The sequence below is a fragment of the Olea europaea genome, chromosome 23, assembly GCF_002742605.1.
Source record: "Olea europaea var. sylvestris chromosome 23, O_europaea_v1, whole genome shotgun sequence".
Lineage (NCBI taxonomy): Eukaryota > Viridiplantae > Streptophyta > Magnoliopsida > Lamiales > Oleaceae > Olea > Olea europaea.
Window position 1 is genome coordinate 6,322,410 of NC_036259.1, and position 17,049 is coordinate 6,339,458.

Here is a 17,049-nt window from a genome sequence, read left to right on the forward strand (position 1 = left end):
CTAACACGAAAGGCAATCGAGCATAAGCTGAAGACATCATGAAGCAGTACAAGAATTAAATACTAAATAAATCTCAGAATTGTTACGTACAAAAGTTTCAGGTTTCTCAGCATAGTGCAACAGTTCATTAGTAACAGGATCAGCCACAAGTTCCCCAAACTGGTATGCTGACTCAGGAGATACCTGCATATGGAAAGAGATAAGAAATTGAAACCATAATAAATGGAAGTAAAGAAAATACTCCGAGGAACGATGATAATGGAATGGATAATTTCGTGGATAGATGGCCTAAAAACAGAGTCACCAACCTTGATTACCAAAATAGTTCCCATTCCACCATATCTTCTGTGGGCCTCTGCAAATTTAAGGCATCGACCAGCAATTTAATTTTCAGAAAAGATGGTTCGATATATACAGATTTTGATAAAATGTGCATTTGCACTCTTTAAGAAGCAAAGTAAGGTGGAAATACAGATAATTACCTAGCATATCAGGCAGTGGAAAACTACAACAAACGTCACAATTCAGCAATACAATGTGTGACTGTCAAGTAAATTAAAATGGCCGTCTTAACATAGACATCGAAAAAGGATTGGAAACCAAAAACACACACACGCACGCACGCACACATACATATATATACATATCATCCTAGTTAAGTAAATAATATGATAAAAGTAAATAATTCAAACCGGGTTGTCTTCCATGATCAAATCCCTGAAGTTATAAAGACCACCAGCTGAACCATGTGGCTTATCCTCTTTCAAGTATCTAATAACAGAAAGAGCAACAGGAAACAACATGGAGAGCTTCAGTATTCAACGGCTGTAATTATGGTAACCTTCAACACTGTCAAAAATTTTTAAGAAGAAGCAGAATTACCTGACGGGAACTCTAAGCTCGTTAGAAACTGAAGAAACAAATAATGCAAATTCCCGCTCCTCGTAGAAACCAATTAGGTAGATCTGTGCCAGATTTGGGATCTGATAAATGAATACAAAAGGAAAGTTACTTTATTGATCAGCACCCCACGTAGTTAATATACTAGATCCATATAATATTGAGGATATTCAATTTCACTACTCGAAATGTCCACACTATTAGAAGACAAAGCTAACTTCTAGTATCAATTAAGACAATGCCAATTAGGCAAAATCTTTTGATTGTCTGGCAAACATCCAAATGACATTTCTTACCCTTTTACAAGCAGAGATAGGATGATGGACCATTGCTTGTCCTGCTAATGGAAATAGTGGCTTCGGAATGTTCAATGACAGTGGTCTGAATCTTGTACCTGCATTCTCAAATTCCATAATTGAACAACAAAATAAATTAACGGGTCTCATTATTCTAACAAAATTTGAACTTTATCAGCAAAACAGTAAAATCAAAAGAAAAATTCATCACGTACTACTCATATTCATCAAATTCATAAAAGGTCCAACTAATTCCTCCAAACTATCAAATATTCATCAGAATTAGAGTACAATTACTCATAAATAAAACGAAATAAGGTTCATAACAATACCTTTAGTTGGTCCGCCCACCATGATTACAGCAACAATTCTCTCTTCTGTGCTCCCCATGAATTCAACTCAGAAATCCAATGCCCAGATCTCAAATTTCAGTATGCTGCCTCTATAATAATTACAAACACCTTCAAATGTACAGGATTTGAGTGTACTTCAATCCCACAACATATGTACAATGGCCAATGTTGAGGTAGAAAATTTTCACAGTTTGGCAAAGAAACAGATTATTGAATACAATAAAAAGAAAAAGAAAAAGAAAAAAAAAAAAAGAGTTTTCCACCAAACTAATATAGTAGAAACGAAAAGATACAGAGAGAATATGCGATGCGAATACAATATCCCAGAAAAGATCCAAATATTTATTTATTTTGTACGGTAAGGTAAGGTAAGGTCGGGGAGTGGATATGAAGGCAAGATGGTGAGGATTTCGAATTTCAACCTCTATTTTTTCACGTGGCGGGGGGGTGCAGGGGAAGGTACGGGTGGGGTTACCCCAAATGTACAGCCGAAATAAAAAAATAAATTAAATTAAAAAAATAAAAAATAGGCTACAGTGACACAATGAGTGACGTAACACCACATGCCACTTTATCATTGAATGACTTTAAATATAGTCAACATTTTCATCCAATCACATTATGCCACTTCGTTACCTTAAAAATACAATCAATATTTTAATCCACTCACATTATGTCATTTAATTGGGGTAACCCTACAAATAATGTATTGAGTTTTGAAAACATGAAATTTTGCAAAGAATTGCATGATTGGTTAAGGCCCCGTTTGGCAACATTTTTAGAGTTACCTGATTCACATGCATGGCCTATTATAGGCAATTTATGTACACTCTACGTGATTTATTTTAAAATTTATTTTCAATCACACATTTTTCATAAAATAATTTTACACTTAAATTTAAAATTTTTCCTTAATTTTTAACTACACATCCTTAGAAAAATCACTATTTCAAAATACATTTTCCCTAAAAAATGAGGCTCAAATTTTCGAGTCTTTGACTCACTTACAAAAGTTAAACTTTGTCAAATATGATGCCAACAGAAGTATAAACAAGAACAAATACGAGATTTTCACATGAATTAACGGATATATAATTATTTGACGTAGATATTCAATGATTCGTAAGATTTAGAAACAACCGGGAAACAAAGAACACGTTTTTAAGTGTTTAAATGAAATAAAGCTGAAAAGAGAACTTATTCTAATTAGGATCCAAAAATCTAGACTATAACTACTGTCCTTAATTCATTAAAGTGTATTAAACAAATAAAATAAATAAATAAAGACTATTTAAATCATAAATGCTGACCATATCAAGGTGTTTTTAAGTAAGTTGGCACGATGATGGACTTCAATTTGAACAAGGAATTCAAATAAAATAAAAACGACTTTAATTCAAGGCTGTTTTACATTGTTTATTTCCCAAGTAGGCTACAGGAATCATTTCAACGAACTAAACATTGTTACAAGTTTACGTCATCTCAATGATGCGATCAGATACATAGTTCGACCATCTCACTAAAGATAAGATGAAGAGCGACAGTTTTTAACTCGTGTTTTTCTATATCCAGACAAAGTTTTCATAACTTGGAAGGAGACTTGTACCAGCCCCATGGATCATCAGATACATATTGTGTGACTTGCTTTACATTCAAATAATTGTTCAGTCCCCTGAGAAAAGAACAAGTTATCTAGTTTAGTTGGGTTTCAAGTACAGGTAAAAATACACCTAAGATAATCAGAAGCATCTTAAAAATGATACGACCCCGGGGGGGGCGGGGGGAATAAGGCATCTAGACTGTCAACTAGCAAGGTTTAAGAACGCTTATTGATTAAAAAAAAAAAAAAAAAAATCCAGAAAGAGGGGGGAAAACATAATATTACCATTCTCCAAGTTCACGCCCAAAACCACTGCGCTTTTTGCCTCCCCATGGAGCTTGAGAGAAGCAAGGCTGTGAGCAGTTGACCCAAACAATCCCTGCCTGAAAAGCCTGCATAAAAGAAAGAAACACCATTCATAGTTATCCCCAACACCAAGTAGCCTTCATATTTGTTTGTTGAGGTTTAAAGTGCAGCTTACAGTTAATTTTCATAAGCAGTGATTTAAAGACCAACCTGCCAGGCTGGGTTTTAAAATATTGATCATAATTGGAAATGATTCTCACCTTGGTCATCCGCTCACACCTTTCCAGATCTTGTGATAATACAGCAGCAGCCAAACCATAACTGTCAACAATTATCCGGTCAATGACAACAGAAAATTTAAATCACAAATAAAGGTCTCAGGGAACAGAAGCATTAAGGATGACAAATAGTCAGCTCACTGGGTGTCATTTGCTAGTTCAATGGCTTCATCTTCAGTTTTGAATGTTTTAACACAAAGAACTGGTCCAAATACTTCCTCTCTCCAGATTTGCATGGAGGTCTTTACGTCTGTTATTATGGCTGGTTTCACAAAGTAGCCTTTCTTTAAATGCTGCAAATCAATCATAAAGCTAGGTCAATATCCTTATAAGCTGATATACAATCTTGCCATAGGCTATGATTAAGGAATTTTACCTCAGGGCGTTCCCCCCCACACAAGATGGTGGCACCTTCATCCTTGGCTGTTGAGACGAACTTCATTATTTTCTCATACTGTAAAATACCAAATTTGAGTAATGAGTAATATAATTTCTGATATTTTCATTCCAGTAAGGAATAAATGAGAGTGCAAGACTTAATATGTTCATGGTATGCATGCACAAAATATTACAAAAGAATTGAAACATAATATATTCAACAGTTTCTATCAACATAAGTTTCTTATTATGTGTAAGATTCAGCCATAGCATTTAACGGAACTTTTGCAGGTAATGATCTAAATCTTTCAGCCCCATATCTTGCTTGAGTTTGAGAAAACAGAGCTAAATACAAGTTTTCTTACCTGTCCACTGCTTACCAAAGGACCAAGCCTGCAACCTTCCTCCAAGGGGTCTGAAATTTTGATGTTCTTGCACCACTTTACAAGTTTGTCCAAGAATTCTGCTGCAATGCTTTCCTGAAATATTTGTCAAAACTTCGAAAGTTATAGTACTGGAACAACATTCAAGAAGATAAACAGTAGAACAGAGGAACAGTTCACTCCAAGAGTTAAACAACAAAAATGCTCTATTTATGCTTCAATGTGATTAACATGTCCCGACGTACCCTGATTCTGACAAAAGAACTTGAAAAAATGACAGCATAGAAATAACTAAGTCCACAAAATTGCATCTCATTTGTCGTCGACAGAACAAAAAGGATCTAACGCCCTGAAACTTATGTATAATGTAAAATATAGATTATTTGTGAAGTTTGGAATGGGAGCAGTGCTGGAGAGTGAAACGGGGAGGAACAGGGAAGGTCAAGAGAGACGTAGGGAGACAATGTAAGAGATTGGACACGTGGGGTGAAATACAAGGCCAACGTGAAGAAGTAAATAGACACTAAAGTGTATTGAGATTTGGGAAAATTGCACTATCAGTTCCTACCTATTAGAACTATAGAAAGTTGGTGATGAGTGAGTTTTACTCATTGTTTTTAATGCCACTTAAACTTGATATTTTAATTGTCTTTGAGCAATTTAGTACGTTTTGATGCGAGTTCATGTTGTTTTACATGTAAGGTAACCTGGTGAAAACGACGAGTTTGGAGCGTGAAAACGGGCCAGAGTTTATAGGAGTGTGAATAGGCGTGGAAGAGACTTGAAAGTAATCCTAGAAGGTTGAAAAAGGAATAACCAAAGCAAAGAAGAAGCCAGCAAATAGGTGCCGCAGCGCCAGTTCAGCCAGGAGAAACTCAGAATAAAGCTGCGCTGGGAGTTAGGGTTTTTAATTTTTGGCGTTTTTAAAGAGTCCAATCCGACTCAAACTCTTCTTGGAACTTCGAGAGACTATATACAACCCTAAAGACCAATTTTAAGGGGAGAATTCAACGAAGCAAGAATACAAGAGGCAAGAAACAAAGCAAGGAATCAAGATTAATACAGAGGAGATTGAATCTCTACAACACTAGGTCTTCTCTTTTCTCCTCTATGTTGCTCTTTATAAATTTGATAGTTTCCATGCTTTTTTTATCATGAACTAAACATTATATCTAGGGTTTGATGTAACCAAACTTAAGACCATGTTTTGATTTTATATTATTTATTTCCTTCAATTTTTCCATTAAAGTTTATTTGTGTTATTGGTTTAATGATTTCAATTACCTGATCAATAATTGAATGATTAGAGGCTAGTCAATTTCAAAACTTGAGAGAGGGGAATTTAGGCGCGATCTAAGAATAACACAACCTAAATTTTATAAATTTCGAGAGAGACTATAAAATCTTCAAAGCATGTTCCTTTTAAGAACCACGAACTTAATAATTTCTAGATTTTAATTCGAAATATAGATATTAAAATTTAAGTGTAAGAATAGTTTTTACTCAGCATTCGAGGGAGGGAGTAGAATTAAATTAAGGTTCTTATAAACTTGGATAAATTGATTAGAAGTAACTATTTAATCGATAAACATTGTTGATAATGAGGTGAAGTCATGCCCTAGGCTTTCTCATATTGGTTTATTCTTTCAAATTTGCAAAATATTGTTGAATTGTCATCACCATCATATTAGATTTAGTTTAGAAACATTGATTACCACATTTATTCGTTTAGATAAAATAGAGGCTAAAATAATTATAGTACTTGGTATAAATTGAATTTCAATCCCTATGAGTTCGACATCCATACTTGATCGTATATTACAAAACATAACACTGTACACTTGTGGATTAATTTACATTACATAAAACGCGTAAAAATTGGCACCCAATTTAATGTTTTTGACAGCACTAACCCCAAGTTTTGGACTTTATGGCACCATTAATCCTTAGTGGACAGTTTCTGTCATTGATCTTTAACTATAAACAACCCTCGAAAGATGCTAAAGTACGAAAGGACACTGAACTTATGAGGGCCATGTGCATTGGTAATAGCTAATTTGATATAAACTGTACGTTAAGGACTAATGATGTTGTAAATTAAAAAGGTTGACAATGATACTGGACAGGACCGCAGCCAGAATACTATTTAAGGGAAGACTTGATTTAATAATGGTAAAATATAGGTAATTTTAAAATAAATAAATAATTACTCATTTTTTATATGTAAGGGTATGCAACTTATTTCTGCATTTTGTTGACTTATTTACTCAAATTATAAATTAGTTAAATGGAACTTTTTTAAGCTTAGCAAACATTCACTAAATAGTTTCTTCTCTATTGAATTTTAGAACTAAAGCCTTAAAGGGCAGATTCATTGCTCTACATCCATAGATAATTCATAAAAGTATTCCATTTCTAAGAAATCAAGCCTTGTCCAGACCTGATTATACGTTAACTAGCTAACTATGCACTGCAAAATTTGAAGTCCAGGAACAAATATGTGGAAATTGAAGTAGATATACCAATGTACTTATTAAGATACTAATAATAGCTTTTCAAATCACATTCCAGAAAGCAAAGTTTAACTGTATGTGAACATTTTAAGGTAAGAAATTAATAAACCTAAAGCACTAAATAATATTCCATAAAATTCAAAATTAAAATGCAACATTTTGAAATATTCAAATAAAATATGGGTTTGTCAGAGGTTGAATTGGAAGAAATATGGGTTTAAATTTTGGGTTTGATTTGGAGTCGGTCCATTTTGATTGGGTCATTTCAGTTGGGTTTTTAATTAATTATTCTTTTTCTTTTTTTTTTTTCCTCTCTCTCTCTCTTAAAATCTGTTACAATTTACAAGCATTGGGGGGGCTGGAATTTGTGCCCAGTTAAGTGCAGGCAAGAACCCCTTCCACCAGGGGCAGGTCAAGACTGCCCTCACTGGGCCCTAATGGGCTCCACTCCAGATAACGGAAATTAATTAAGCGCCGTTTGGCCCCCATTACTACATATTATAATGAGAGAAATAGTAATTTTTTTGGAGAATGTGTAGTTAAAAATAAGAAAGTTTTTGAGTTTACGAAAACATGGTTGATATTTGAATAACAATATCAAAGATGCAGTATTCACAGACTTACATGCACAAGAAGTCGAGAAGTGGCACTGCAAATCTGACCATTTGTCCAAAAGCAACCAAAGAGAGACCACTCAGCAGCTGTTTTGAATGGTAAACATGAACAGAGATACTCAGTCAATCAGAAAATCAGAGCATATCTCAATATTCACACAGGAAATGCAGATTATACATCGATCTTAAAGTGTAGTCTTAATCATTTCTACTCACAAACATTTTGTAATATTTATCAGAAGTTTATGTATCCCCTTCCACCTCACACACAAGTTCTTGTGCGCATGTTAATTAATTAATTGATTTATCTTTTTATTTTTTGGTTGCGGTAGGGTTAGGGTGGGGGGTGGGAAGAAGTTAGGAGATGTTTAATGGTGCAGTGATACTCCTCATTTTAATCCAAAGTTCCAATTGATCAAATGATTGGGACAGAATTTTTTTAACCATGTAAATAGCAAACTAGGTTCATAATTCGTAGTTGAAAAAGCTCAAACCTTTGTCTAGATCAACATCCTCAAATACAACAATTGGGCTTTTTCCACCAAGCTCAAGTGTAACTGGCTGTAAGCAACAAAAAATTAAAATAGGTTGAGTACACACATATAGCTAATGAGTATCACATTTAACTGGCATCCATCCTCAACCATACCTTCACAAGTTGCGCTGCAGAAGTCATAATTTTGCTTCCAGTAGCACTACTCCCAGTAAATGCTATCTGTTGATAAATTACACAAACATTGTCACTTCTTACAAGTATCCAACACCCAAACCACAGGATTAAGAGTCGGACAACTTCACCTTGTCAACATGAGGATGAGACGCCAAAGGAGCACCAGCTTCGGGCCCCAGTCCTGTCAGAATATTAAGAACCCCGGGTGGAAGGCCTACCTCTTTACACACTTCACCTAATTCCAGACAAGTACTGCAGTAGAAATTGTAGGTGTAATTGTACAGCTGAAGACATTGACAACTGAAGCCAAGAAAATGAGTTTTGATAGAGTTACATTGATGCTAATTCCGATGGCTTAAGTACTGCAGTACACCCAGCAGCTAGGGCAGGGGCAACTTTCCACGTGGCCATTAATAGAGGGTAATTCCTACAAAATGAGAAACAAAATTTCTATATAGATCACTACCCATGCTCCCAGTTAATCCAGGAGAGATCATCAGTGTAAAACTCACATGTTCAAACATCAATACGACTAACAAACATAATTAGGACAGTGAAGAAACTCATTTAACATCATTTTAGAAAGTGCTATAGATGACGGGCTCATTTGTTAATTCATGAGACTGAATCCATGCCAATAAGACCTAATCTTCATAGTACAATTCAGCAAGTGCAGTCTTTTTCAACAAAACTCAACAGTAGTTTCAATGGTTATTCTTCTACTCAATACATAGTTTCAACACTCAACACAAAGCATTGGTGCATTCTTAGAGAGCAGCTTCCATTTTCCACATTGAACAATAGTCTGTTTTCTTTCCTTTTCATTTTCTTACATGGTGTAATTAGAGAGCTAAGAAAACATCATTAGCTCATTCCTGAATTTTATGTTCTCTTTTTTATCCCTTGTCCATTTCTCTGATAGAAAGTAAACATTTCTTAAATATTTCTAAATTATAGTTGAACATGACCAAGTTGCAATGGTTATGGAATAAACAAGCCAAAAACAATTTCACACAATCAGCAAATCTAATAGATAACGAAAGAGGATAAAGCAGAGTATTTGTTATCACGGCCTTATTTGTGATACAGATGTTTTTGCAGAAAGGGGCTGGGTGTTAGAGTAGCAAATATTCCTTTATTATTACTCTAATGAGAAAAAAAATTAAAGAACCAACTAAATAAGTAGCACCTACCATGGGGTAATCAACCCAACGACCCCAAGGGGTTCTCTCAGAACATGACACTTAAATGTCTCCATTGGAAGAGAAATAGGAGTCTTTTGCTTTGAATCCAAAGCTTCAGCAAGCTCAGCATGATATTCAAAACATCCTGCAACATCATCCTGGATGACATGAATGAACATAATGTCGATGTATAATATATAGAATGACCAAAATGTTTTCCCAGGTATTTAAAACATACTATATCCCAAGCTGCTTCTTCAAATGGTTTCCCAGAATCAATTGCTTCGAGTTTTGCTAATTCTGATTTTCTTTCTGTAATCTACACATTCATGGAAATAGTAAGCAGACAGACATCTAAACCAAGCAAATTAGCCTTAAATATATATCGTAGTAATAAATAATAAAAGTAAACTTTATGAAAGCTTTATAAATAGAAACACCCATGTCCATGTATCTGAACTAAATACATGCAGAAAAGGATAAATCTCAAGTACACTCACAAAACAATAAGGTATGACAAGAGTTGCCAAATAAAATGTTTAGAATTATACTGCACTCAAAAAGTAACAATTCAATAAATGCACATCAAGTGATGAAAGCATCCTTTAAAATAGGATCATCAAGAATGAAAGTTCACCTTTACAAAATGTAAATTAAATATAATTTCCAGCTGAAAATATGATAATAATTGTAAAATTGACAAAGATCACATGATGTACATACTACTTTCCTAGCTAGCAAAGTTGGTGTTGTAGATACCACAAAGTCATTTACATATTGCTACAAATGCTGGCATAACCCGCCTCTCACATTAAAATATGTTGTCTATCATTACCAGAAATGAGTATCCTCTAGCATTTCAATAAAGTGGTGTTGAAAAATATGGAGCCTAAATGTTAGGCTTCACAATTTCAATGGTGTCAGACAATTGTTTCAAATGATGGCTGCAAATGTTGAAAAAGCAATGTGGATGGAAATATTTTTTGCAGCCATGCAGCCGCCAACCACAATATTTTTTGAAGACTTTGGGCCATGCATTTAATGAAAGCCAATTTTGTTGAAAAATAATGGAGATGCATTAATGAGGATGGTGAGATTTTTCAGTATATATTGGGGCCAAAGCAAAGGGAAATGTGTGCCAAAACATGAGCAAAAGAGAAGTGCAAGAAAATCATGTAGAGTGAAAACACGAGAGATAGTGAGCAAAACACAAAGTGAGAAGCAGTTAGGCTTTCGTTTGTGTAGAAAATTAACGAGAGAAAATTGATAGATTGTCTTTGCGTAGGCAAATAAAATACAAAGAGTGTATTTGTTGTATTCCTTTTATTCTCTTACTGATACAGCAAAAAAGAATTGGTGTGGGTTTGTGGACGTAGGCACGATTGCCGAACCACGTAAATTCTTGTATCACTTGCACTTATTATTTTTGCTACATTTATTTCTTCTCAGTTCAAATTATTTTGCATCCCACTGATCCTGGCGGAATTAGTAGCGGTCTAATTTCCTAATAACTGGTATCAGAGCTCCAGAATTTAAGTAGGAGGAATGGCCATAGACAAGAAGATATCCAAAATCGATAAGTTTGATGGCACAAACTTTGGATTTTGGAAGATGCAAATGGAGGACTATTTGTACCAGAAGGACCTGTATAAACCACTTCACGTAAAGCCGGAGGACATGATCGACGACGAGTGGGAATTACTTGACCGAAAGGCTCTTGGCGCAATAAGGCTGACATTATCAAAGTCAGTCGCTTTCAACATAAAAAATGAGAAGACGATGGCATCTCTCATGGCGGCCCTCTCTAGCATGTATGACCAACCATCTGCAGCAAACAAAGTTCATTTAATCAAAAAACTATTTACTATGAAAATGGCAGAAGGCGAAAGATTTGGAGAACATCTAAATGTGTTCAATGAAGTGACGGACCAACTAAACAAAGTCGAAATCACGTTCAGTGATGAGGTTCGAGCTTTATTGATTCTCGGGCAGCTGCCTGAGAGTTGGAATGGCACAGTTACAACAATTAGTAGCTCTGCCGGAAAGTCCAAATTGAAGTTTGAAGATGTCGTGAGTATGATCCTGACCGAGAAAATACGAAGACAGTCAGAAGGTATTTTCACTTTTGGAGCCGCTTTGAATGTGGAGAGCAGAGGCAGAAGTTCAAACAGAGGTAAAGGGTATTACAGGAGCAAGTCAATGTTTGGTAGATCAAAATCCAGAAATCCAAAGAATTCCAAAAAATCAAAAGTTGTTGAATGTTGGAATTGTGGCAAGATCGAACACTACAAAAATCAGTGTCAAGTTTCCAAGAAAGAAAATAAAAACAAAATCGAGGCCAATGTTGTATCAGAAGAATCTGATGATGCTTTGATATGCTCTTTGGAAAGCAAAGCAGAATACTGGGTAATAGATTCTGGATCATCTTTTCATGCTACTTCAAACAGAGAACTCTTTACGAGTTATGAGCTAGGCAATCTTGGAAAAGTGTATCTTGGTGATGATCAACCTTGTGACGTAGTCAGCAAAGGCGAAGTACAGATCAAGCTTAATGGATCTGTAAGGAAATTGAAGGATGTCAGACATATTCCAGACTTGAGAAAGAACTTGATATCTGTGGGCCAACTATCAAATGAGGGTTACGTCACAACCTTCAACGGTGATATTTGGAAAGTTTCCAGGGGTGCAATGACTATAGCACAAGGCAAGAAAAGTGATACTCTTTACACCACAACGAGTGCTTGCGGAATAATTGCAGTTGCTGATTCAAATGAAGATCCGAATCTATGGCACCAGAGACTAGGGCATATGAGTCAGAAAGGACTCAAGTACATGCATGACAAAGGGAAACTACCAGGACTTCAATCTATTGATGCAGACCTATGTAAGAGTTGCATTTTCGGGAAGTAGAAGCGAGTGAGTTTCAACAAGTGTGGCAGAACTCCAAAGCAGGAAAAGCTAGAGTTAGTCCACAAAGATGTCTGGGGACCAGCTGCAGTTCCATCTATTGGCGGAAAGTCTTATTTTGTGACTTTCATCGATGATCACTCCAGAAAAGTATGGGTCTACTTCTTGAGACACAAATCCGAAGTGTTTGAGATGTTCAAGAAGTGGAAAGCTATGGTGGAAAATGAAACAGGTTTGCAAGTAATGAAATTGAGATCAGATAATGACGGAGAGTACGGACATACTGATTTCAAAAAGTTTTGTTACCAGAGTGGTATCAAACTGGAAAGGACGTTGTCAGGAACACCGCAACAAAATGGTGTGGCCAAACGAATGAACCAGACGTTGACAAAGAGAGCCAGAAGCATGCGGTTACATGCTGGCTTGCCTAAACAATTTTGGGCTGAAGCTATCAACACAGCAGCATACTTAATCAATCGCGGGCCATCAGTGCCTTTGGAGTACAGGATACCGGAGGAAGCATGGAAGGGAAAAGAAATAAAATTTTCTCATTTGAAAGTTTTTGGTTGTGTCGCATATGTACATATTAGTGATCAAGCTAGGGGTAAGCTTGACCCCAAATCACTAAAGTGTACATTCATTGGATATGATGGAGATGAATTCGGGTATCGCTTTTGGGATGATAAGAACAAAAAGGTCATCAGAAGTCGGGATGTCATATTCAATGAAAGGGTGATGTACAAGGATAGAGATACAGCGCAGTCCAGTGACATACATAATAATCCAACATATGTTGAGTTGGATGATACTCCAAGTAGTAGTATGTCAAAGCAAACAGATGAAAGTCCTCAGCCAGAGGAAGCTGTTGCGGAGACTTTACCTCCAACTCCTATTCCTAGAAGATCTTCTCGACCACATGTTCCAAACAAAAAGTACATAAATTATTTGTTACTTACTGATGCCGGTGAACCTGAATGCTGTGATGAGGCATGTCAGGGAGAGGATGCAATTAAGTGGGAGCTTGCAATGAAAGATGAGATAACGTCTCTTATCTCTAATCAAACGTGGGAGCTAGTTGAGTTGCCTGCAGAAAAGAAAGCCCTACACAATAAATGGGTCTATCGAGTTAAGGAGGAACATGACGGATCAAAGCAATACAAGACGAAAATGGCGGTCAAAGGCTTTCAACAGAAAGAAGGAATTGACTACACAGAGATTTATTCTCCAGTAGTAAAGCTGACAACAATTCGATCAGTATTAAGTATTGTTGCAGCAGAGGGGTTGCACTTAGAGCAGTTAGATGTGAAAACTGCCATTCTCCATGGTGACTTAGAGGAGGAGATATATATGCAGCAACCAGAGGGTTTCTCAATCAAAGAAAAAGAGAAGCTCGTGTGCAAATTGAAGAAAAGCTTGTATGGCTTAAAACAAGCTCCGAAACAGTGGTACAAGAAGTTTGACGGATTTATGTAGAAAAATGGCTACTATAAGTGCAATGCTGACCATTGTTGCCATTTTAAGAGGCTGGAGTCCAGCTACATTATTTTGCTACTTTATATTGACGACATGTTAGTAGCTGGACCAGACATGAACGAAATCTAGAAATTAAAGAAGCAACTGTCAGCAGAATTCGAAATGAAGGACTTGGGTCCAGCTAAACAAATTTGTAGGGACAAACAAAAAGGCACTTTGAAGTTATCCCAAGCCAAGTACATTAGTTAAGTTTTGCGGAGGTTCAACATGAACAATGCAAAGGCAGTTAGCACGCCATTGGCTAATCACTTCCGTCTATCAAACGACCAATCTCCGAAAACAGAAGAAGAAAGAAACTTCATGGCTAATATTCCATACGCCTCAGCCATTGGAAGTTTAATGTATGCCATGGTCTGTACAAGACCAGACATTGCTCATGCAGTGGGAGTTGTGAGTAGATTCATGACGAATCCAGGAAAACAGCATTGGGAAGCAGTGAAGTGGATATTGAAATATCTACAGGGTACTGTTGATAAATGTTTGTGTTTTAAAAGAGGTGAGTTGGCCCTACATGGCTTTGTAGATGCAGATTTTGCTGGCGAGGTCGATCACAGGAAAAGCACCACCGGTTATGTATTCACAGTTGGTACTACTGCAGTGAGTTAGGTTTCGCAAAAACAAAAGATTGTTACTTTATCCACTACAGAAGCAGAGTACGTGGCAGTAACCGAAGCTAGCAAAGAGATGATTTGGTTACAAGGTCTGTTGACAGAATTAGGTCTCAAGCAGGAAAAGAATGTTTTGCACAGTGATAGTCAGAGTGCTACACATCTGGCAAAGAATGCAACATTTCATTCGAGAACGAAGCACATAGGACTTCGTTATCACTTCATCAGATCTCTCTTGGAGGATGGAGTATTAACACTGGAAAAGATCCAGGGTAGTAGAAACCCAACTGACATGTTAACCAAGGCGGTAACTACAGAAAAACTGAAGTTGTGTTCAACTTCAGTTGGCCTTCTAAAATGAAGATGAGGAAGGTAATCCACACCAATTTTACTAAAAAGAAATTGCTCGTAGGATGTCTCAAGGTGAAGCCACATTAGTCTCCAAGTGAGAAATTGTTGAAAAATATGGAGCCTAAATGTTAGGCTTCACAATTTCAATGGTGTCAAACAATTGTTTTCAAATGATGGCTGCAAATGTTGAAAAAGCAATGTGGATGGAAATATTTTTTGCAGCCATGCAGCCGCCAACCACAATATTTTTTGAAGACTTTGGGCCATGCATTTAATGAAAGCCAATTTTGTTGAAAAATAATGGAGATGCATTAATGAGGATGGTGAGATTTTTCAGTATAAATTGGGGCCAAAGCAAAGGGAAATGTGTGCCAAGACATGAGCAAAAGAGAAGTGCAAGAAAATCGTGTATAGTGAAAACGCGAGAGATAGTGAGCAAAACACAAAGTGAGAAGCAGTTAGGCTTTCGTTTGTGTAGAAAATTAACGAGAGAAAATTGATAGATTGTCTTTGCGTAGGCAAATAAAATACAGAGAGTGTATTTGTTGTATTCCTTTTATTCTCTTATTGATATAGTAAAAAAGAATTGGTGTGGGTTTGTGGACGTAGGCACGATTGCCGAACCACGTAAATTCTTGTGTCACTTGCACTTATTATTTTTGCTACATTTATTTCTTCTCAGTTCAAATTATTTTGCGTCCCACTGATCCTGACGGAATTAGTAGCGGTCTAATTTCCTAGCAAGTGGTTTATATGTATCAGTTTGTTTTAACCAAAAGTTTGAAGAAGACACCAGTATCAACTGTAGATGTTACCATCAGCTACTAATTTCAGTTACATGGAAAGCAAACTTCTTCCTGAAAGTGAAAATGATATGAACGCCTTTATTTATCAACTGGTGTTTTTTGTGCACCTGCTTGCATGGAAGTGTTCAAGCTAGACTTGTACAGATGCAACAAACTCATATTCAAAATTTTTGATGCACGTACAAGCAAAACATAACTTATAATTGAAATTTTTAATATGGTTCCAGCAATACCTCAACCGTAGATCATAACTAGGAAATACACGAGTGAGATACCAATTTAACAAAATGCAACTGAAAATAAAAGATCACAATCTCAATGCAAATTAATCAGACGAAGTCTGGATCAGCACAAATAAAAGACCCCGAGCAACAAATAAAATTACAGACCTTTGCAGCAATGGCACGTAAATACTTGGCACGATGTGCCCCTGTAGCAGAAGCCCAATCTTTGCCTGCATTTCGGTAAAGTGCTTTCCGGGCAGCTTCCACTGCTACTTCTACATCTTCAGCTGTAGCGGCCGGAATACTCCCTGAAACAAATGAAAAAAGTATATACATATATCAGATTCGTGACACACTTTATACTCACTAAAAATCAATATTTTCTCATATTCCTAATGACCAATTTCAGTTAAAATAAAAATTAAAATATATATATATAATTATTATTATTATTATTATTTTATAAACTATCTCCCCTCGTTTATCCCAAAAACCAATTGCCGTAAATTATGTATCTTAGTCACCGATAAAGTCCGTCCCAATTAAATTAAAAAAAAAAAAAAAAAAAATCCTCCCACTCGTACAGTTGGTGTTTTCTTTCCTATTTTTTCCATCGCGAGACTATTCATCTTCATCTAATGATAAGAAATAGATTGTCAAATAAACTTAACCCCCTAAACAGAAGCAAAAAGTGAACAGGAGTAAAGAACAGAAAATCGAAACAAAAATATTGACCGATGATCTGTTCAGTAGCTGGATTGATGATGGGAATGCGATTTCTCTTGATGGGCTCCTTCCATTCACCATCGATGAAAAGTAGACGATTCGGAATTGAAGTTGCCATTGATTACTGTGCAATCTGATCAGTCCTCACCGTCCACTATCGAGTATTTATTGGACTTTGCAGGACTACTCTATGAAACGTGCTAAGGCCATCTCCAACCAGCACCAAATTTTGCACTAAATTTTGCACCAAATCTTGCACCAAACTAAAATTTATCTCCAACCATTACACCAAAAATTACACCAAATGAACAGTATTTAACCATTTTCTTCCATTTTTTTATTCTTTATAATCTACTTAGTTGAAATATTATTTATTTAATTATTTCAGAAATACATAAATTACTAAATAAATAATTAAT

The 17,049-nt window shown here is 36.0% G+C and overlaps 2 protein-coding genes across 2 annotated transcripts; both read right to left on the bottom strand.

Moving 5' to 3' along the window:
* Positions 1-36: 36 nt before the first annotated feature.
* LOC111371969 (mannose-1-phosphate guanyltransferase alpha-like) lies at positions 37-1,940 on the bottom strand. The gene is made up of 7 exons (XM_022994113.1): positions 1,529-1,940; positions 1,197-1,294; positions 883-983; positions 693-771; positions 483-543; positions 309-355; positions 37-183 (listed from the first exon to the last, which is right to left on the bottom strand). Exons 1-7 carry the CDS (start codon positions 1,584-1,586, stop codon positions 37-39), a joined length of 591 nt encoding a protein of 196 aa, XP_022849881.1. The 5' UTR covers positions 1,587-1,940.
* Positions 1,941-2,918: 978 nt separating this feature from the next.
* On the bottom strand, positions 2,919-16,841 carry LOC111372213 (betaine aldehyde dehydrogenase, chloroplastic-like). The gene is made up of 15 exons (XM_022994440.1): positions 16,640-16,841; positions 16,070-16,212; positions 9,714-9,794; positions 9,485-9,633; positions 8,626-8,718; positions 8,420-8,543; positions 8,271-8,336; positions 8,116-8,182; positions 7,632-7,708; positions 4,477-4,590; positions 4,110-4,187; positions 3,875-4,026; positions 3,716-3,776; positions 3,435-3,541; positions 2,919-3,221 (listed from the first exon to the last, which is right to left on the bottom strand). Exons 1-15 carry the CDS (start codon positions 16,746-16,748, stop codon positions 3,131-3,133), a joined length of 1,512 nt encoding a protein of 503 aa, XP_022850208.1. The 5' UTR covers positions 16,749-16,841; the 3' UTR covers positions 2,919-3,130.
* Between the last annotated feature and the right edge of the window lie 208 nt (positions 16,842-17,049).

Bases quoted from the DNA above. Each gene is read 5' to 3' on its own strand.
- LOC111371969 (XM_022994113.1), bottom strand. From the start codon at position 1,586: ATGGGGAGCACAGAAGAGAGAATTGTTGCTGTAATCATGGTGGGCGGA. The intron at 984-1,196 runs GTAAGAAATGTC...TTCATTTATCAG, and splicing joins CTATCTCTGCTTGTAAAAGG to ATCCCAAATCTGGCACAGAT. The intron at 772-882 runs GTAATTCTGCTT...TTCTGTTATTAG, and splicing joins GAGCTTAGAGTTCCCGTCAG to ATACTTGAAAGAGGATAAGC.
- LOC111372213 (XM_022994440.1), bottom strand. From the start codon at position 16,748: ATGGCAACTTCAATTCCGAATCGTCTACTTTTCATCGATGGTGAATGG. The intron at 16,213-16,639 runs GTCAATATTTTT...CATTTGTTTCAG, and splicing joins AGCTACTGAACAGATCATCG to GGAGTATTCCGGCCGCTACA. The intron at 8,337-8,419 runs GTGAAGTTGTCC...ATTTATCAACAG, and splicing joins CTCATCCTCATGTTGACAAG to ATAGCATTTACTGGGAGTAG.